The sequence below is a fragment of the Schistocerca serialis genome, chromosome 1 (assembly GCF_023864345.2).
Source record: "Schistocerca serialis cubense isolate TAMUIC-IGC-003099 chromosome 1, iqSchSeri2.2, whole genome shotgun sequence".
Lineage (NCBI taxonomy): Eukaryota > Metazoa > Arthropoda > Insecta > Orthoptera > Acrididae > Schistocerca > Schistocerca serialis.
Window position 1 is genome coordinate 1,105,247,749 of NC_064638.1, and position 23,390 is coordinate 1,105,271,138.

Genomic DNA, 23,390 nt, shown 5'->3' on the forward strand with positions numbered 1-23,390 from the left:
TCTTGCAGTTGTTTGCACTCTTAACTTCATTTTTAGTGGTGCAGTTTTTGCCTATGACTTTACCCAAGGTGCCATCTTGAAATTCTGGTATTTGAGGTAGTTGTCTCATGATTTGCTATTAGAGGGATGCCTTAGAGCCCAAGAACTACTAGCTATTCGTCTAGTTCCAGTAAATTAATGGTGTTCATTAAAATCATCCCACTCCATGGCTACCACTGTAGTATTGGTGCAGCAATTGTAATAGGTCTTTTGAACAGAAAAAACAGTCTTGATTCCCCAAGATACGTTTATTTAATCTTCACATGTAATGTGTTTTGCCTGTTTTAGGCATCATCAGACAATGTGGGGAAATTACAAACTGGTGTTACGTGTAAATAGTATTGAAGGCAATAGCAAAAGAATAAAGATAACTAGAGGAAGGCATACACTGATTGAACTATGGAGCACAGTGCCACATTTGTGTTTAAAGGTTTGGTGAGGGGTATAAATTTCAACTCATAAAATACTGCACCATAACTGAACTTACTGACAAAAATTCTTGCTAATCATAACCAAGATGTTGAATGTTATTAAGAGTTTTCTCATAGGACTGGGAGGTAACAGCCAGATAGCCAGAATCAGTGCTTCATTACATCCCTGGAAGGCAAAGACAGTAGGAAAAAGAAAGCTACTAAAGTGTTAAAAGGATACCTAACTTAAGGAAATAGGCATATTCAGTGAGCAGAAAAAACCTGAGCACATGAAAGACATACACAGAATTGCTAGGCTAAAACAGCCTTTCAAATGACTGGACTCTATTAAGAATAAAGAAATAGCTAAAATTTTTTTGGTAAAAACATGAAGTAATAAAGCCAGAAGCAGTGCTAAACTGGAAGATTGTCTGTAACATAGGTAATTCACCCTTAAAGAAACTGCCCCATGAACACACATATGGTCTGTTTACAATACCAAGAGCATGTGCTGTCGTGCCGGCATCTAGACTCAAGTAAGTGTCAAACTCCCATAGAGCCACAGTAAGAAAAGGCTCAAAAGTAGCGTGCTAAAACTTAACTGATGGCTAAGGCTTAGATAAAATAACCAAAAAGTAAAACAGGTGGCAACAATCATTTAAAGATATGCGTAGTAATATCAAAAAATATTTGATGTTTTGAAGAGGCTTGGTCGTGTTTTGAAGAGGCTTGGTCGTGTTTTGAAGAGGCTTGGTCGTGTTTTGAAGAGGCTTGGTCGTGTTTTGAAGAGGCTTGGTCGTGTTTTGAAGAGGCTTGGTCGTGTTTTGAAGAGGCTTGGTCGTGTTTTGAAGAGGCTTGGTCGTGTATCAGATTCGGAAATTTCAGAAAGATATGCTTAGACATTTCAAACTCTTCCAATGAATTCAGTTTCTTGCCTTTGTTGGCTTTGTTGCCATATTTTATATCAGTTGTAAGATAGGGCATAATTTTTTGGGGTGCTGAAAAAGAAAACCACCTGATAGAATTCAAGGTACATAAAAAAATGTGGGGTTCGATGGCCAGAAGATTTGAGGTGCTGAGCAGAGGGGAAAATTTTTTCACATGACCTTTTTTGTCAGTAGATGCTCACTAAACCTAACAGCGAAAGGTCTCCACGTTTGACTGATATAGTTGGTGGAATATTCTGTACACCTCATTTTGTAGACACCTAGCTTAAAGAATTTCTGATAGGTTGCTCGTTATGGAGTGTGTATTGCATGGGAGAGCCTTCGAAAAAACAACTTGAACATTAGTATGCTGAAATAGCATAGCCAAGTTGTATGAAAATGATATAGTCAGAAGTGTGCTGTTGCACATTGTGGATCTAAGGGAAAAATTAATAGTAGAGACTACAGTGTTCTTTCGTTATGCATATGAATGGTTCAACAGCAACAGTTGTAAAGCTCATGCTGGATGCTGGAAAAGTTTTGCTGTCAGAGTGCAAATTAATATAGTTTGTGTGGAAGTGTGTGTAGTGATATAACAACTGGACACCAAAATGAAGGCAGGCAGATGGACACTAACCGAAAAAAGTGGCCTATGCTGTCGCAAGCCAGCACCCAGCATTATGCTAGCAATAATGATGTAACTTCCTGAAACCATGCTGAAGATGAACCTGAAAAGGTTCGAAAACCGGTTCATGGAATAAAACATAATTATTCAAAAAAGTGACTGGTTGCAGTTCTGTATAACTTACTTACATTATAAGGTGAAAAAATTTTTCACTTTTGCCCAGCATCTCAAATGTAATGGCCATCAGCCTCCAGATTTAGAAAACCTTAAAATCATTCATGGCCAACAAAGGGAAGAAACTGAATTTTTTGGAAGAGTTTGAAATTTCTAATCGTATCTTTTTCAAATTTCCAAATCTACTATACGAAAGTTTTGTTCAAATGTCAAACCTTCTTTGATATTATGATGCGTATCTTTAAATGATGGCTGCCACCTATATTACTTATTTTTTGTTTTGTTTAAGCCTTAGTCCGCAGTTAAGTTTTAGCACACCACCATTTGAACCTTTTCTCACTATGTCTCCATGGGGCCTTGACATTTACTTGACAATGTTGCCAGCATGACAGCACGTGCTCACAATATTGTAAACTGACCATATTTGTGCTCATGGGGCAGCTTCTGTGTGGGTAAGTTATCATTGTTACAGTCGGTATTCCAGTTCACCATTACTTGTGGCTTTGTTGCTTCATATTTTTACTAAAAATTTTAGCTGTTCCTCTATTCTTGTTAGTACCCAGTCATTTGCCAAAGGTGTATTAGCCTAGCCATTATATGGGCGAACTTTACACTTGTTTTTCTGGTCACTGAATATACCTATTTGCCTTGCATGCTCAAGTAGGTTTCTTTTCCTTACTGTCATTATCTTTCTTCGTGTTGCTTCTAGGGATGTAATAAAGCATTGACAATGGCTATCTGACTTATACCTTCCAGTTCTATGGGACGCCGTTAGGTTCAGTGCCTTGGTTAAGATCAGCAAGAATTTTTATCAATGAGCTCAATTGTCGTGCAATATTTTATTAGTTGAAATTTATACCTCTCTCCTCTCCCTGAAGCACAAATGTGGGCTTGTGCCTCATAGTCCAATCAGTGTCTTCCTCTTGTTACTTTTAATTTATTCATTTATTATTATTGCCTTTATTGGCTATTTATACTTAAACCAGTTTGTAATTGCCCTAGATTGTCTGACGTCCAGAACAGGTGAAAAACTTCATGTGTGAAGATTACATACATCTATCTTGTGCAACCATGACAGTTTTTTCTGTTGATGGTGTTGATGTCATTACCTCAATCCGCAATGAAGTTGAATGATGAAATTCTGTAGGACATGAATAATTTTTCATAACTAATACTTTCTTTATACCATTTTGTGACTTCCATTGATGCAGCTTCTACTGAACTGTTGTAGGTCATTTCTATACATAAACACATTGTAAACTAACCAACAAATAACAGTACCTGGCTCAGTGATTTGTACTTCCAGCTACTTCACTTGAGGTATAGTGCACAAACATGTGGCTTAATTTTTCTTTGGTGTTGTCAGGTGGTATGTTTGCTATATGGTTAGTTGCACCATACTTTTATACCTATTTTACTGATTGTTTGATCAATGCTACAAATGGACAAAAATGTGGGAACATTCCAGAAATTCATGCTTGAACGTAAATGCACATGCTAGCCAAGCCTGCAGGTTCTGCTGTTGTATTAGAACCTGAATGACAACTGTGCCATGCCCTCAACATTTTGAAGTGTCAGCCAAGGTCAGAACAATGTTTTATTTAGTTGTGAGTGCATTGTGCTGGAGCTAAGTGGATTTGAACATGAGCATGTTGGTGCTTGTATTGTGGGAACTTCCATAACAAAAGGAGCTGAAATGTTTGGTATTTCAAGAGGCAGCATACCACATACAGGGAAAGCAGGGAAACATCACCTGCTAAGTCACAGCTTGGATAAAAGTGTGTGTTCAGTAACTGTGACACAGTCTTTGCAGAGGATTGTGACAAAGAAGAGGGGGACAAGAAGCTGCAAAAGTCACTACAAAACTGGATGTCGCACTTGTGAATCCCATTAGTGTCAAGACATGAAGGGAGCTACGTAAGTAGGGAATTTAGGGGTGAGCTGGAATTCCAAAGCTGCTCTGTGGTGCAAATGCCTGTACCAGAAAACTGTGCAGACATTATAAAACCTAGAGTAGGGAGCAATGGCAGAATGTCATTTGGTTAGATGAGACTTGTTTCACACTCTTTCCAACTTCTGGTTGAGTTTCAATCTGGCTTACTTTGTCCCAAGCCTACAATGCAGACTGTTTGCTGTTAAGAGTGAAACATGGCAGGTGTTGGGTTATGATGTGGGCAGCCATATTGTGATATTCCAGGGGCCCCATGATTATTATCAAGGTCACATTATGGCCAAGGTTTATGCGATCATTATGGCTGATCAGGTCTGTCGCATGGTACAAGAAGATAAATGGTTTTGATCTCCCTCGGAAGCTCTGGGTTGCCTTAAATCACCTTAGAACAAGCGTGGGAAGATGCAAACATCTAATGAATAAGTGGGGACTTGGGGAGAGTCCCGTGTGTGAATGTGGTGAAATCCAGACAATGGACCACCTACTGGTGTGTGAAGTGGTAGGATATAGTGGTGAACTGAAGGACATACATTACCTGCCTGACCTAGCCATAGATTGGCTCAAAACTATAAGTAGCATTGTGTAGTGTTGTAATTTCCTGGTGGATTGTAATGACACTATAATATTTGCCTTGTATATGCCGAACGAATAAATAACATAAATACTTGTTCCCCAATGGTGATGCTATGTTCGAAGATGAAACAGCCTGTTCAAACAGCTCGCATCATCCAGGACTGTTTATTTTGACATTTTGAGATTGACTAAAACAGCTTAGAAAAACACTTGGAAAATAAGCGAATGGGGTAATTGTAAGAATCGAAGAAAGTGCCAAGGCTGGATGTATATATGTGTAGTAAATCTATATTTGAGTAAATACCTTTACTTCAAATACTTAATCCTGTATTGGTGGGAAGCATTACATGTGAAAACAATGGAAAGCATTTTCTGATGCAAAATCTTGGAGATATGTTAGTCAATGAACTCAAGGTTAGTAGTGTAATCAGGACTGTACCACGCAGGTGAACAGTGAATGAATGGGATCTTGACTTAAATAGCTGTGATAATGAGGTGAAGCAGGCTTTTCAGTCAGTGAGGGTTCTGACTTTATAATTCAAGTAAAAAATGAAAAAAAATTCTGCCGTACGTGGTGAGGAGATAAAGGGAGTGGGCAAAAATTTGGAAAAACCAGTCACAACACATAATCGTGCCTAATACAGTGTAGGGTAACTATTGACAGTCAAAATAGCTTCCAGCCATCTCAGAATGGATAAATACAGGTCTTGTATGGCTTTCAAAGGGACCATAAACCATTCTTCTTGCAAAACAGTGGCAAGTTCAGTTAACAGTGATTGAGGTAGATAGACATCACACGCCCCTCTCCCCAAAGTAGACCACAAAGTCTTAGTGAGACTTTAGAACCAGCACTGAACCTAATTAAGAAGACACTCAGAAAATACAACGATCTGGCGACCAGTCCAAATGGGGTAACTACACCTGCACTACCACAGACGCCGATGTCAACACCTCTGCTGCCCCAGACGCATGCCTCGGGCGCAGACCGCATAGGAAATGGCTCACAAAGGGAAGGGGATGTAAGTTGGCCATGTGCCCCAGGAGGTCAGTTTGGCAGTGCCCCTGCCATTGGCAACTTGTCTGATCGCTGAAATATTGTACCTGGTAACCGGTAAACATAAAATGAAGATATTAAGCCATTTCTTTTGATGTTGTCAGTGTGTGTGTGTGTGTGTGTGTGTGTGTGTGTGTGTGTGTGTGTGTGTGTGTGTGTGCTTCATTTTGTTGACTTTTAAGTTTTCTAAGATCTGTAAGATCTTCGTAACTGTTTTGTTTATATAAGATATTTTCGATGTGTAAAGTGTACAAGAAGTTGTATGTGATGTTAAATGTGTGTGAGACTCTACACAAATTGCCCATTAGAAAACTTAAAAGTCAACAAAATGAAGCATACTCTCACACACTGACAACATCAAAAGAAATGGCTTAATACACACACAAAATGCACTTGAAAATGGGAATTATTTCTCGAAACGCGTTGTGCGAATAGTAAAATAAAGAAAAATCGTGACTAGTAGCAGAAGATTTATTTATTTATAAACAAACCTATTGTTTCTACAGTCGCAGGCTTTCAAAAACCATTTATAATGGATCAAATCAGATAAAACGAAGAATTGCACATGGTTGTACCTTTTACTAACGTGACATTAGATCCTGACTATACCTTTTACACCATTCTAACATCACTGCTTAACCCATTTTGTTGCCGTGAGTCTAATATCCTTGTGAGTACACTTACTGCAAAAATTGCTAATTTGCTGTGTCTTTGTTATCTGCTCCATGCTCATAACTCATAAATGTTTCATATAGTATATAAGATCACATTTCAGCTTTCCATGTCAGCAAAGAAACTGTGTATTAATGAGGTAATACACAATAACAGGCTATAATGCATGCACTGCAATTCAGTTATTGCAACTTTAGTTCCTGCTTCACCATGCAGGTGATACTAATTCTTTCTTGCAGCAGCATATGCTCAGTTTGTACCTCCTCTTGGCCTTATTTTTGCCAACTGATCCTGTTGTTGCGACCTCTTTTTTTTCCATTTTGACCCATTCCTAAATTGAATTGTGCCAGTAAGCTAATCTTTTAAATTTATTTTAATTTCCCTATTTGTCCTTTTTTTTTTTAAATTGACAGGTTCATTTCTTGTCTTTACATTCCTCTCACTACTTCTCCATGGTTTCATTTTTATCCCGATATTAATTTTTACTTATTTGTATCTGTTCTAACTGTATTATACCCTTTCCTCTGGCTTTTCAACTGCCCTGTAAGCCATGCTTCAGTGAGTACAGTGAAATGGTCATTCGATTGACCAAATTCAGGTAATTGATGCTCCACTGTATCTTTGTACCCAATGCAAGTTAATTTCAGAAAGATTCTGCAATTGTGAATAAATTTCATGCAGCTGCAAGATCATTACCAGTGTCTGTTTCTTCAGATATTTTTTAGAAGCCTCAACAAGCACAATGAAAATCGTAATACTGATGTTGAATATGTTTGTCTCCTTGAAATCCTACACCAGGAATCCAACTAAAATTGTGAGTGATGGAGTCATAGTCAGTATGACATACGGACGGCAGCCACTCAGGACAAGCAGGAAATTTGAGTTAGTCATGGTCTGGCACAAATATTCGTGTTTCATCAGTAGGTAATATCTTCATACCTAATGTGACTAATGCCAGAGAGATTCCGCAATTGCAAATAAATTTCATGAAATTAATGTATAATGCTAGAGGTATATTCAAAACAAGAAAAACTTACTAAAATCAATGAAAATAAAGGTTTGTTTAGATATTAGGCACACATTTCATACTACGTATGCACTTCGTTAAAATGACTAAAGTACTGTAACCTTAATCATGAAATACATAACACAAGTCACATAGGACGGTAAATGCAGTTTAATTTTGTTTTAAATATTTAATATTTGTCACTTTACATAAATAGTTTATTATTTTCATTGCTGCTGCATCATGAATTTGTTTTAATTGCAGTAATCACAAGGTGTCACCATTTAAAAACTGTTTCCGGGGCTTGAAATGCTTCCACATGAAATGGTTCTTTATCTCTGTTTAATTTTGTTTCATGTTCTTGTACTTTCTGTAGTTTGTTTGCCTGCAATACGGTTTCAACAATTTTGCCATCCAGCATGATCTGAGAACTTCAGTCACTACTATCACAAGTGAGCCACTCTTCTTATCATCAGCATCGCAGTACAGGAATATTTGTATGTTTGTCAGCAGCTCATTTATATTCTCCAAAACAGAATCATCCTTAAGAGTTATTGCTCTTGTTTCAGCATTTTTTCTAAGCTTTGTTCAAAGTGTTCCTTTCAGTCAATCCTGTGCATCTGCAACCATGTAAGAAGTGTCCTTTAAATTCATTTCCTTCAACAAAAGACCAAATGATTTCTGTGTTACCTTCAGCAACAGATAACGACCCTAGTAAAAGTTTTTTTTTCTGTATAGTGCTTTTAATGTTTCAGTAATATTTTGATCCATTAGTTGTAGTGAGTATGTCACATTAGGAGACACAAATTTTATTGTAAACTTGCATTTCCTCTCTCCAACAGTTCAGCCAAAGGATGGTTTGGCATATTATCCAGTAAAAGTAGGACTTTCCCTCTTCACTAACTTTGTGCTGAAATTTTTTACTTCGTGGATAAAAGTTTTTGTCAAACCAGTCAGCGAATATTTTGGTATTCATCCACACCTATTTTTGGTTTTTATAAATCATATTCTGTCTGCTGTATCATATTCTCAATCTAGCACACCCTCTTACGTAACTTCAACTCTCATGGTGCTATCTGAATGGCACAGCAGAAATATTCGTTCTCGACAAAGTAGAATTTTTTTTCTGTACCATCACATAACACTGCAATGTTCTGAAAATAGTTCCCTGTATCAGGAACGTAACTTTAGAACAGTTGCCCTTTAAAAAATCACAGAAATTAAATTCCTCTCAAACTTAATGGTCCATCATGTTTCACAATAGCCATTTCTCCCCTATGCTAGTCTACAGCCTACTCTCACCAATTCTCCCCTCCCCTATGACTTCTCCCTCCCCTATTATAGCAGAGTTCATTTAAATTTTGTTCTTTCCTAACAGCCACAGTCACTGTCATTTCAATCTTGGTTCTTTATGGGGTTTCCAGCCTGCTGGGTTAATAAGGGGACTGAAACTTGTATGAACAAGTTTGATGTGGAAAATGGCCAAAGTTGCAAGATTCAGTTTCTTTATTTAATTGATTACTGTAGTCTGATCAAAATTACTTGATAATTGACATCTGTCACCTGCCGTTTCAATGTTGCCACATCTGCTGCCAGCTGCAGCTTGGTTATAGGTGACTCATAAACACAACAGGTCACTTCACGAATGCTTGTTATGTGTAATGCAGAGCAATGTGGGAAGGGGCCACTGGAAATAGGAGATCCTCTGTCGACAGCTGACTTTATATGACCAAAGACTGGACTGCAGCAGACGATATGTTTTGTAGCCCTGGGTCTTCACCTAACCACTATATCATGATGTGCAATGTATCCCAGAAAACAATGATCAATGATCTGATCACTTTGTTCCTGGGTTTAAGGCAAACGTCTAAGAGCAAACTCAAGACAGGGAAATTTCATATTATGTTTATTTGTGTAGCCATCTTCTGCAACAAAATTTCAGTTTCAGCAGTAAAAGCAAACTGTAATTTCTCGCTGTTCTTGATTACCTGAAACTGTCCTCATACTGGCTACGAATGAGCAGTCTTGGCTGGCACTTAGTTGCAAATTATAGCAACACAAGCAGATTCCAGAAATATAAGAACAAATAAAAAAGTCAATAAAGTGATGAAAATAACATGGTAAAGCATTAGATATAAAAACTAAAAACAGTGAAACCAGTTAATCGAATAAAAATGATAGTTTTTTCATTAGATGTAAAAAAATGACACACATGCTGCATATGATGGGACTTGAGTCTGTGGTCTTCCAGACGTCAGGTTTCTATGTTAACCATTGCACTAGGCAATTACGCTGCAGGGAATTGTTTTATTTATGACTGTGGTGACCCAGTCACAGTGATTAAGTGCAGCCTTAAAAATTTTGACTTAAGGTAATATTGTATATACACTCCTGGAAATGGAAAAGAGAACACATTGACACCGGTGTGTCAGACCCACCATACTTGCTCCGGACACTGCGAGAGGGCTGTACAAGCAATGATCACACGCACGGCACAGCGGACACACCAGGAACCGCGGTGTTGGCCGTCGAATGGCGCTAGCTGCGCAGCATATGTGCACCGCCGCCGTCAGTGTCAGCCAGTTTGCCGTGGCATACGGAGCTCCATCGCAGTCTTTAACACTGGTAGCATGCCGCGACAGCGTGGACGTGAACTGTATGTGCAGTTGACGGACTTTGAGCGAGGGCGTATAGTGGGCATGCGGGAGGCCGGGTGGACATACCGCCGAATTGCTCAACACGTGGGGCGTGAGGTCTCCACAGTACATCGATGTTGTCGCCAGTGGTCGGCGGAAGGTGCACGTGCCCGTCGACCTGGGACCGGACCGCAGCGACGCACGGATGCACGGATGCACGCCAAGACCGTAGGATCCTACGCAGTGCCGTAGGGGACCGCACCGCCACTTCCCAGCAAATTAGGGACACTGTTGCTCCTGGGGTATCGGCGAGGACCATTCGCAACCGTCTCCATGAAGCTGGGCTACGGTCCCGCACACCGTTAGGCCGTCTTCTGCTCACGCCCCAACATCGTGCAGCCCGCCTCCAGTGGTGTCGCGACTGGCGTGAATGGAGGGACGAATGGAGACGTGTCGTCTTCAGCGATGAGAGTCGCTTCTGCCTTGGTGCCAATGATAGTCGTATGCATGTTTGGCGCTGTGCAGGTGAGCGCCACAATCAGGACTGCATACGACCGAGGCACACAGGGCCAACACCCGGCATCATGGTGTGGGGAGCGATCTCCTACACTGGCCGTACACCACTGGTGATCGTCGAGGGGACACTGAATAGTTCACGGTACATCCAAACCGTCATCGAACCCATCGTTCTACCATTCCTAGACCGGCAAGGGAACTTGCTGTTCCAACAGGACAATGCACGTCCGCATGTATCCCGTGCCACCCAACGTGCTCTAGAAGGTGTAAGTCAACTACCCTGGCCAGCAAGATCTCCGGATCTGTCCCCCATTGAGCATGTTTGGGACTGGATGAAGCGTCGTCTCACGCGGTCTGCACGTCCAGCGCGAACGCTGGTCCAACTGAGGCGCCAGGTGGAAATGGCATGGCAAGCCGTTCCACAGGACTACATCCAGCATCTCTACGATCGTCTCCATGGGAGAATAGCAGCCTGCATTGCTGCGAAAGGTGGATATACACTGTACTAGTGCCGACATTGTGCATGCTCTGTTGCCTGTGTCTATGTGCCTGTGGTTCTGTCAGTGTGATCATGTGATGTATCTGACCCCAGGAATGTGTCAATAAAGTTTCCCCTTCCTGGGACAATGAATTCACGGTGTTCTTATTTCAATTTCCAGGAGTGTATAAGCCTATCTAATGCAGACTGATCTTTGTGACTGTAATAACTGTGTATGTTGAATTGCATCTTGTGCGGAAGTAACCAGTACCGTTTAGTTAGTGCTTTGTATGAAACATGTATATTTTGTTAGCATGCGTTCTTAAAACATCGTCAGACAAAATAGTGTATTCTGTAATAGCATGCAAACCGTGTTAAGATTGTACCTACACTTACATCAAAAACAAATTTCTCATTTAACATTGGCAGGAGTTGTTGGTTTGTCCTGCCATTGTTTGTTGAAAACCTTGACTTTGATAAGAGTATGTATGGTTGTAACGTGGTTTGCATGCTATGTCTGCTGGATGATTTGAAAATGGACTCAGGTAACCCAAAACTAGGCATCAATTAAGTAAAAAAAAAAAAAAAAAAAAAAAGCAACTTGACAGTTTCCTACATCAAAATTTTCTTCCTCCCGTATGCCTTCTGTTCCTGTAATACTAAATGTTTACTCAAATGTGCTATAGTAATCTATATTATCCTTAATGTCCTTTGGTATTATTATTATAATATGAGGGCATTTGAAAAGTCTATGAAAAGTTAGAGAGATGGCACCACTGGCTCGTATCGAGGTAATGTTTAGTTAGCAGAGTCTTTGGAAAGAACGTACACAAAGTTTCAGCCATATTGGTTTATTCCTTTGTGTCTGGTATTCGTGTGAATCAAAAAAGTTGAGTAATTGTCAAAAAATGGATGAAAAAGAATTTCGTGTGGTGATTAAACATTACTTTATGAAAAGCAAAACGCCTCAGGAGACTAAAGAGAATCTTGATAATCATTACGGTGACTCTGCACCTTCGATTAGAACAGTTTATAAGTGGTTTCAAAATTTTTGGAGTGGCCATATGGGCCCAAGTGATGCTAAACGTTCTGGACACCTTGTGGAGGTTACGACTACAGAAATCATTGATAAAATCCGTGATATGGTGATGCATGACAGAAGAGTTAAGGTGCGTGAGATTGCTGGTGGTTTCGGCATCTCAAATGAACAGGTACATAATATTTTGCATAAACATTTGGACATGAGAAAGCTGTTCGCAAGACGGGTTCCACAATTGCTCACACTTGACCAAAAACAGAATCGTGTTAAGTGTTGCAAGGAAGGTTTGCAACTGTTCAGGAAGAATCTGCAGGGCTTCAAGCTTTGTTTTGTCACTGTGGATGAAACTTCCGATACATTACTAGACTCTCGAGACCAAACAACAGTCTACACAATGTGTTAACAAGGGAGAATCTGCACCAAAACAGGCGAAGACCATTCCTTTGGCCAGTAGAGGTTATGGCGACTGTCTTTTGGGATTCGCAAGGGATAATCCTCCCTTGTTCTGAATGTTTTCTATGTCAGTTTTCTATGTCAGTTTCTCATCCATATAGGCATTCTGGTTCTATGACAGTATTGTAATGTTGTAGTTTTGTGTGCTTGGACACATTTTTTTACTGTAGATATTTTGAGTGAGCCAATAAGCAGTGTCCATCTTTAGGCATCTGACTTCATTGGCTTTTGTTTCTATTCCATTTTCCTGAATCGTTTTACTGAGATATTTAAATTGTGAGACTCGTTTAATTTTGCCATATTTTGTCTCCATGAATTTTGATGCTTGTTTGTTGCAAGTCATATATTCTGTCTTTCCAAAACATATTTTCAGGCCGACTTCTTCCGCAGCTTCTTTCAGGAGTTCAATCTGTTTTTTGGTTGTTGAAACATCATGGCTACATCATTTGCAAATGCTAAGCAATCTACTGTTAATTTTCCTCTGCCGAGAGTAATGGGTTGGTCACTCTTAAGGACTGTTTTCAGTTAGTGCCATTCTTGTATCACCTTTTCGAGGATGCAGTTGAACAGTAGTGGAGAGAGTCCATCTCCTTGTCTTACTCCTGTTTTCATCAGAAAAGGTTCAGAGATTTCCCCCATAAATTAGACTAAAGATTTTGTCTCAGTGTCTATTGTATGATTCCAAGTGTTTTCTGATCTAAACCCTGTTCTTTTAATATTTGGAATAAAGATTGACGATCAACTAAATTGTAGGTTTTTTTAAAGTCAACAAATGAGCAAACTAAATCTTTGCCGCTTATTCTCTGATGTCTTAAGATTAGTTTCAAGTTCAGAATGTGCTCTGGACATGAACGGCCTGGTCTGAGTCCTACCTGATATTCTCCAGTTTTTTATTCTAGTTGTTGTTGTGCTCTATCGATGAGGCACTGGGATTTAATTTTGTGAACTACTATTATTATTATTTCTTTCTTGCCTCAGACGTTATGTCTGGTTAAAAATGGAAGGTGACGCGGAGCTTGATCAAGCGTGACTTCCTTTTAACTGTATGGTATATGTTACATTGCATTTAGGAGCTTTAGGGTAATTGAACAAGTGTCAATAATTACAGATTTCTGTAGTTGTATGTATAAGTTTGGATGTAGCTGTATTGCATTGATGTACTGGTGGATATTGTGTGGTATGACTCCTGTAGTTGATAGTATAATTGGTATAATGTCAACTTTATCCTGATGCCACATGTCCTTGACTTTCTCAGCCAGTTGGATGTATTTTTCAATTTTTTCTCCTGTTTTCTTTTGTATATTTGTTGTATTGGGTATGGATATTTCGATTAGTTGTGTTAATTTCTTCTTTTTACTCGTGAGTAGTGTTTTCTTTTTCCAATTTACTTTCTTCGTATCTGTTGATGTTATGTGATCTAAAGGGTTGTAGAAGTGGTTATGAAATTGCAGTGGTGTAGCCGATGTATTTATATGAGTGATTGCTTTGTGTATCTTGCTAGTTTCTGCTCTTTCTATAAAGAATTTTCTTAAATTGTCTACCTGTCCATAATGTAGGTTTTTTATGTCGATAAATCCCCTTCATCCTTCCTTTCTGCTTAATGTGAATTTTTCTGTTGCTGAATGTATGCGATGTATTCTATATTTGTGGCATTGTGATTGTGTAAGTGTATTGAGTGCTTCTAGTTCTGTGTTACTCCATTTCACTACTCCAAGAGAATAGGTCAATATTGGTATAGCGTAAGTATTTATAGCTTTTGTCTTGTTTCTTGCTGTCAATTCTGTTTTCAGTATTTTTGTTAGTCTTTGTCTATTTTTTTCTTTTAGTTCTTCTTCAATATTTGTATTATCTATTGATATTTTTTGTCTGTATCCTAGATATTTATAGGCTTCTGTTTTTTTCCATCGCTTCCATGCAGTCGCTGTGGTTATCAAATACGTAATCTTCTTGTTTAGTGTGTTTTCCCTTGACTGTGCTATTTTTCTTACATTTGTCTGTTCCAAAAGCCATATTTATATCATTGCTGAATACTTCTGTTATCTTTAGTAACTGGTTGAGTTGTTGATTTGTTGCTGCCAGTAGTTTTAGATCATCCATGTATAGCAGATGTGTGATTTTGTGTGGGTATGTTCCAGTAATATTGTATCCATAATTTGTATTATTTAGCATGTTCGATAGTGGGCTCAGAGCAAGGCAGAACCAGAAAGGACTTAATGAGTCTCCTTCGTATATTCCACGCTTAATCTGTATTGGCTGTGATGTGATATTATTTGAATTTGTTTGGATATTAAGTGTGGTTTTCCAATTTTTCATTACTATGTTTAGGAACTGTATCGATTTAGGATCTACTTTGTATATTTCCAATATTTGTAGTAACCATGAGTGGGGTACACTATCAAAAGCTTTCTGGTAGTCAATGTATGCGTAGTGTAGCGACCTTTGTTTAGTTTTAGCTTGATATGTCACCTCTGCATCTATTATCAGTTGCTCTTTACATCCTTGTGCTCCTTTGCAACAGCCCTTTTGTTCTTCATTTATAATTTTGTTCTGTGTTGTATGTGTCATTAATTTCTGTGTAATGACTGAAGTTAATATTTTGTATATTGTTGGAAGGCATGTTATGGGGCGATATTTAGCTGGGTTTGCTGTGTCTGCTTGATCTTCAGGTTTCAGATAAGTTATTCCATGTGTAAGTGTATCAGGGAATGTGTATGGGTCTGCAACGTAACAGTTAAATAATTTATATCTAAAAACAAAGATGATGTGACTTACCAAACGAAGCGCTGGCAGGTCGATAGATACACAAACACAAACAAACACACAAAATTCAAGCTTTCGCAACACTGTTGCCTCATCAGGAAAGAGGGAAGGAGAGGGAAAGACGAAAGGATGTGGGTTTTAAGGGAGAGGGTAAGGAGTCATTCCAATCCCGGGAGCGGAAAGACTTACCTTAGGGGGAAAAAAGGACGGGTTTACACACACACACACACACACACACACACACACACACACACACACACACACACACACACACATATATACAGACACAAGCAGACATCTGCTTGTGTCTGTATATGTGTGGAGGGATATATGTGTATGTGTGTGTGTGTGTGTGTGTGCGAGTGTAAACCCGTCCTTTTTTCCCCCTAAGGTAAGTCTTTCCGCTCCCGGGATTGGAATGACTCCTTACCCTCTCCCTTAAAACCCACATCCTTTCGTCTTTCCCTCTCCTTCCCTCTTTCCTGATGAGGCAACAGTTTGTTGCGAAAGCTTGAATTTTGTGTTTTTGTTTGTGTGTGTTTGTGTGTCTATCGACCTGCCAGTGCTTCGTTTGGTAAGTCACATCATCTTTGTTTTTAGATATATTTTTCCCACGTGGAATGTTTCCCTCTATTATATTCATATCATTAAGTTAAATAATTTAATTAGATGTGAATGTGTTGAGGTGAATTTCTTTAGCCAGAAATTTGCTATTTTATCTTTTCCAGGGGCTTTCCAATTGTGAGTAGAATTAATTGCTTGGGTGACTTCATGTTGCAAAATTATCACTTCAGGCATTTGTGGTATCATATTGTACGTATCTGTTTCTGCTTGTATCCACCGTGCATGCCTGTTATGTTGCACCGGGTTTGACCATATGTTGCTCCAGAAGTGTTCCATGTCTGTTATGTTTGGTGGATTGTCTATTTTAATGTGTGTGTTATCTATTGTCTGGTAAAACTTCTTTTGGTTTGTGTTGAATGTTTGGTTTTGTTTCCTTCTATTTTCACTTTTTTTGTATCTTCTAAGTCGTTTGGCCAATGCTTGTAATTTCTGCTTCTTTTCATCTAATTGCTCTATCGCTTCTTGTTGTGAGGTTTTACCTAACCTTTTTCGTTTTTTGTCTGATATTTCATTTCTTATAAATTGTGTTAGCTGTCCGATGTCTTTTCTCAGTTTTTCTATTCTGATTTGTAGCCTGTGTTGCCATGCTGGTTTTGTGGGTTTCTTCTGTGTGTTGGTTGGTTCTGATCTCTGCCTAGTGTAGTGAGTGCTCCTATATAAACCAGTAGTTGTAACTCTTCCATAGTTGTGTTTTCATTTATTTTGTTGTGTATGATTGTGTTAATAGTTTTTATTGTTGTTTCGACTTGTGGGTTATTTGGCGGTCTATGCAAGAATGGTCTAATGTCTGTATTCGTGTTTTTGTATTCTATATATGTCAGCTGAAATTTTTCTTCTATATCTAACATGTGTGTCACTTCGTGTTCTATTTGTGCTTGTTCTGGTGGCTGTCTTAAGATTTCGTTTTCCTCTGATTGTTTAATTGATGCGTGTTGTTCTTTGTTCGCTCTGGGATGTTTGAGTCCATTACTGTATTTTCTTCTTCTTCTTCTTCTTCTTCTGATTGCACATTATTTTGTTCCAGTATTTGTTGTACTTGTTGTTTGACGTTTTCTAATTCTGACTGGGGTATCCTGTTATTTTTTGATTATTACACGGATCTGATCAGCTAGTCCTCGTTCTGTTAAAAATTTTAATTCTGGGTATCTGGTAATAAATGTTGTGTATACTTGTGATGTGTATCCAGTTGTGTTGGTTCCTAGGTTTGTTGCTTGGTAATAACAGAACATGAGGTATCGATTAACTTCATCTGACCATCTCATCCTCTGTCTTTCTTTTCCTTCTAGGGTGGTTGCAGGAAGCATATCCTGCAAAACACCTCTATTTGGATTTGAATCATTTTCCAGTTGGCTAGCAGTGTCATTACCATTGTGGGTGGGCATAGGGTTCAAGCGTCGTCCCCGACCATGACGGCGCTTGTCCGAGGCTTCTTTAGTTCTCTCCTGAACCAACTAATTACACTAAAAGGGGGGTTAGCCCTATTAGTGGTTTGTTCTTTTCGTCGCCTTTTACGACTGGCAGAACATACCGGAGGCCCATTCTTTTCCTGGGCCTCCACGGGATTATTATTATTATTATTATTATTATTATTATTATTATCCTTGTGAATGTTTTTGTAAGATGTTACGTCAGATGTAAGAGAGAGCCTTAACACCCTAAAACACACAGTAAATAATAAATTAGTTAAGTGAACCTTGATATTTTTAAAGCATCTAGGACTTTCGAATGTTTGGCTCCTGGTAGCATTTGTTCAAATCAGTATTGTCGCTCGCTCTTTGTTTTATATCCTGGAGTTGAAGTATCTTGCCGAGAACCCTGAAGATTTTGATGGTAATGATTTCCAATTTAATCAAGTTTCATCAGTGTTGTAAACAAAGTCCAAGTTGGTCATTTTCCTCCATTTATTTTTGAAAACCATCTTTAAAATAAAATTTACTGCATCTACATCAGCATTTTTTACCTTGTTTCTGGTTCACAGAATTCCATGGCAAGATATAAATCTGTACAACCATCCATTAGTTGCCACAAACAGTTCATTGCCACCCATTTATTTGTCTAACTGTAATGCCTTTTTCATTGAGCAAAGGACCAGATATTGGTTGCTCAGTTGATTGTTTTTGTAAAAACCATCATCACTTTGATGTTTACTCACGTCTTCATTATCAACTTTGCAGGTGTACTTCAAAACTGAATTGGTATTCTTCTTAATATTGCTCCTCATACAGATACCTACATCACACTTGTTGGCTGACTTAATACAAATTTCTCCCATTTTTTAATTAATCAGTGATGTTTATTATGATAACACCACCCTTTTGCACTTTGACATTTTTTAAGCACAGCTCTTACCTCTTCATTATCCCAGTCCTGTCCCTGTCTCCTCTCCCCATCCCCTGTGGTTCCCATGCCCTCCCTTCTGAGACCTGCTCCCTGTCACTGGCAGAAGCAGTGTCTCCCTTCTTAAGCAGCCACTGAGGATGCCCTCCTGATGACCAGGTTACCCTGCTAATCCGCACTGCCAACATTGCTGTCCACCGCTTGAACAGGCTCTGTTCATTGTCGTCTAGTTCTGTGGTGGAGCACACACATTGCCACCGCTATCTGTGATTGTCATTGCGCCTTGCATCATCTTAAGCAGCACACATCGTCAGATGGTCTTATTACTTAAATATCTTTGCACCAAAGCCTGTTACTTAATCAAACAGAGCAAGTGGGTGTGTAGGGAATGCTTCATCTCATCTCTACGGTCATCAGTCCCTCCATTACGGGTGTGGGCTATATTCTGCGAACCCCGAGGTTGTCAGCGCAGTATACCATTCTGTGTGTTCCCCTTCCAGGTGGCCTTTGTGCAGGTCTGTCAGTTCTCATGGAACACTTCGGGACCATTTTGTGATAGCATTGACATCGGCCTCCTATTCAGCCGCCTTTTCCTCCGGAAGCAGCGGGCTGAAGCTACCTGCTTATGGTTTTACCACTTGCCAGGCAGAATCTTACAATGAACCTTTTACTGAATGAGAGCTGCTTCTGGCCTTCTTTTCTTCCCATGATTCAGCTCCTGACCCAGACTCCATCAGTAACCAATTACTTCAACACATCAATCCCCCATGAAGACATTGTCTCCTCCAGGTCTTGAACCATATTTGGCTCCAAGGCATTACCCCTCTGAGTGGAAAGACAGTATTGTGGTTCTTGTTCTTAGGCCTGGCAAGGGTCCGTCATTTCTTGTTAGTTACTGGCCACTCAGTGGGACCAAAGACCCCTGTAAGTTATTAGACCAGCTTCTGGCTCATCAGCTCAGTTGGGTCCTTGACTCTTGGGACCTTTTAACTCCTTATCAGTGTGGCTTTCCCAAGGTACAGTCTCCTATTGATCATCTGCTTCAATTGGAAACCACAGTTCAGCAGAACTTTTCTCAGTGTCGCCATCTTGGCAGCAGTTTTGCTGCTGCTCATGGATCCGATTAACCATCGTGGTATCCGTTTAGCCATCGCTGCCTTTCGCACTAGCCCTATGCGATCCCTTCCCTTTTGATTCAGTGGTCCCAGCTCCTGGTTTCCTACACCATGATATCCGCTCTCTCCTGTCCCTCCCTCCTGTTAGTTTTGCAGCTTCAGACCATCGCCCACCCGCTGTAAGCCCTCATGTGGGTTTACCATTTGGGTCCCGCGTAGCTTGTCTTCGCTGTGACTTCCATCTTCCCCCTTGTCCTCATCACCATGTTCTCTCCTGACCTCTCTCGACCCCACTTGTTTGAACCTCAGCTGCGGATTCGGATGAATCTCTTCTGGGGTCTGAAAGCCTCGTAATTCCAATATTGTTCCATTGTTTCTTCCAAATGCTCGTACAGGAGTTTCAGGATGCCATTGTTTTTTTTTTTTTACACTGGTGGCTCTAAATGCATGTGTCATGTGGGATATGCGTTACCATCTTCTGTTGGCACTGAACACCATCCCTTGCCTGCCATGCATGGAGTGTTTACTGTGGAATTGGTGACCACCTGTTGGGCCCTCTGCTTCGTTAAATGGTCCTTATTAACCCGATTTTTGTTACACATGGACGCAATGAGTGGCCTTCGGGCTGTCGTTAGTTTTCCTGCCATCCCTTGGCCTCTGCAATCCATGACTTCTCGCTGATAATGGTGATGTTGCTTGTTCCGTTGATTTACTTTGGTTTCTTGGCCACATTGGTAAGCCAGGTAATAAACTTGCTGATAGTCTGACAGGGAAATGTTCACCTACCCCCCTCAATTGTGGCCAACTCTTGGGAGGATACCCCCACTGTCTAATAAACTTCACGCAATCAAGGAGGCATCCACCAAGTGGCACTCTAAACTCTGCCTATCCCCACAGGAATCTACCATCCTCTGCTGCTTCGTATTGGCCATACTAGGTTGATGCATAGTTTTTATGTCACAGTGACCCGGCCCCCCCTTCTGTGGGGCTCCACTGCCTTTTGACCCTTCAGACTAAATATGCCCTTCCACCTTCCTGTCTTGGGTGTTAATGGATGACTCTCGCATGGTCTGTCCACGGTTTTCTTCCCAAAAGTGGCTTGTTCTCAGATTTAAGTCATTGAATTTTCCTCTAGAACTTGAGTCCCTCAGTGTAGGCACTGGTTATGGAGACTTTGGCCTTGCCTTCATACCAGTCAGCTTTTCCTTACATTTTGTCTGGTCTGTTACACAGTTTTGTTTCCACTTCTGTTCTGTCTTTCCCTGGTATTGTCTCCATTGTATCGTGATAATGGCATGACATAGGTGTCAGGACGGGTCAGTGGCAGTGCTGCACGCAGGGTTTCTGAGGCACCCCTGCCCCCGTTTCCACCCACCCCCTCCTATTCTTTCCTTTTTCTGCTGCCCTGATCATTTATCCTCTTTGTTTGTGCTTTGCCAATTCCTCTTGATTGAACTGTACTGTTCGCGTTGTTCCTCCTTTGATTTCTGCCATGTTAATCATGGGACTGACAACCTCACTGTTCGGTCCCCCCCCCCCCCCCTCCATCCCAAGTCAGCCAATCAATTAAATATATTAATTTTTGGAACATACACAATGTAGCGATTTTCATGTATAATTTTGTTGTTCTACCAAGAAATGACTGGTTTTTTTCCCTAGGATTGTTCATTCATTTAATAATGCCATAATTTTTTGTAGCTTTATCCTTAAAATTTGTACAAAAAGATCTCACTATGTACTGTGCTAATAGAAATCTTCACTTCCTTTCCAGCAAGTTATCCTGAAGAATAGGCACTTGAAAGAAATAATAGACCATCTGCGCCGCATAATATGGGAAATTAACACAATGTTGACCATGAGAAGATCATAACTTGAATGGTTTTGACATTCTTTCAACAACTGTTAGTTTTATGCACGAAGAAATTTAAGCAGTGTTATTTTATTTAGTGTATGTTCTACTGACCATCTCAAAAACATCATTGAGATAATACCTTGTAGTGAAAGTATTGCAGAAAAGTAACTGTGAAGGACTGTTAAAGTAAACCCAGATCGGTTTTGGAAGTTAGGTTGAACTGAAATTAAAAGCTAGCTTTGAGAAAGACCGTATGTTCAATGGGTTGTTGCATGGTACTATCTTGTTATGTAATCTTGAAATAAATTGTACGAAGCTTGGCTCACAAATCATTTGGAGCCCTTTGAACTTTCACTGCCAAAAACAACATAATTATGGCATTGTAATTATAATATAAATATATTTTTTTGTTAATTGTACAAGAAATCTGTGTAACTTTTTCATGTCAAAAGTAATGTTGATTTTTATCTTTTGTAATTGTTGACTTCGGTTGCCAGTATTAAATAGTATGGACATAACCAAATAAATATACTGGTCTAAATTAAGAAAATTATTTTAAAGTAATTTATTTATGAATAGTGAATAGCGAGTTACCAGTACATAATTTATTACCTTTAAGCATTTCACCCAATTCTCTGCATCTGCAGAATCTGCAGGTAATCAACAAAAGACATTTTCATTATTAATGAACATAAAAATATTATGTTGTAAAAGGAAATCAAATTTATTTTGTAATTCAGATCTTTCTTTTGGTTGGGGATACTATCTACATCAAGTAGAGTCATTACATAAAATCCAAATATTAGAGAAAAGAATTATTTGGTGAGGTGGGAAGTCTAACAATTTTGTAAACAAATGAAGAAAATGAGGCAATCAGTGTTCTGCAGTTGAACGTACGTGTGTGTGTGTGTGTGTGTGTGTGTGTGTGTGTGTGTGTGTGTGTGTGTTACCTCAGTTCAGTGTGTGTCCTGTTGCCTAGTAGACATGTGGTCCACCATGCGTCCTGATAACTTATTCCATGTATGATGGCATTGATGTATATAAGGTGTGAATGGTATGCTATGGTATAACCATCCATGCTCTATTCACCTGGTTCCAAAGTTCATCTGTGGTGACCGGCATTGGGTCACAGCACTGCACCCGTTGTTTCACCATACCCCACACATTTTTGACTGGCGACAAGTCTGGTGATCGGGTAGGTCAGGGTAAAGGCTAGTATCCTGTAACACTAAGAAGGCACATGTTCATGCAGCATCATGTGGTCATGCATTGTCTTGCTGAAAAATAGTGTCTAAGGTGTCCCACTGGTCACAGTGCACTGGACACACACCAGCTGTGATACGCAATTGTACCTAATAGCACCTCACACGATAAGGCCTTGAGTTGGTGCTGTATGTATTGGGCCAATGTAGTCACTGAGATGCCACTTCCCCTGTCTGCGGTGAACCAAAATGTGGCCATCATTTTCGAACAAACAAACTGCACTCATCCGAAAACGGTATGTGATGCCAGTTCTGTCCCCAGTGATGTAGTTGAATACACTGTTGCCGTCCAGCACTTTCCTGCCCATTCGTCAAAGGTAGGCCGAGAAGTGGCCTGTGAGTACGTAACCCATGGTGTAATAAACAGTGACAGTCACCTCTGATAGTCTACAATGTGTTACACTCTTCTAATATTGTGCCAGACCCGAGGATGATGCAGATCTGTCCTGTAGTGTCATTTGGATGAGGTGTGAATTTTCTCAGAGGAGTGGTTTGGGTGGTGCGACCTGACTCATCTTGTCGTGTTCTATGACCTGCCGTGAACCAATATGCACACACCCATTGCACTGCTGAAACACTTAATTCCACATCAGCAGAAGTTTCCCAGATGGGTGCATCACATTATCTCGTGCCAATAATGTGCCCTCTTTCAAACTCACTGATTTGATGGTACAGTTCATGCCTGTGTCTCTGAGGCATCCTGCTCATCTGCTAGTCACACTTATTCACTACCTCCAGTTTTTAGTGAAAATGAGTGTGCACATGCACATATTCATTTTGATGCTGATTGAGACCTTGCCTAAGCAAATGAGTTTGAGGGGGGAAGGAAAGAGTTGGGTCAGGTGGAAGAGGGAAAGATTTGCAGGACCAGGAGGTGCTACAGAACTG

The 23,390-nt window shown here is 39.9% G+C and overlaps 1 protein-coding gene across 3 annotated transcripts in view; it reads left to right on the forward strand.

The window, feature by feature from the left end:
- LOC126416498 (mediator of RNA polymerase II transcription subunit 30-like) overlaps positions 1-21,766 on the forward strand; it is an 85,318-nt gene extending 63,552 nt beyond the window's left edge. The window contains exons 7-8 of one of the 3 annotated variants that reach the window (XR_007575476.1): positions 16,041-16,125; positions 21,160-21,206. Coding sequence is in view for 2 of the 3 variants with exons in the window: in XM_050084242.1 (XP_049940199.1) it covers positions 21,160-21,258 (99 nt within the window). In the remaining variant the exon portion in view is untranslated. Of the gene's footprint in view, positions 1-16,040; positions 16,126-21,159 lie in introns of all 3 variants that reach the window. The other 2 variants (XM_050084242.1, XM_050084250.1) reach the window with 2 other exon arrangements.
- Positions 21,767-23,390: the final 1,624 nt, after the last annotated feature.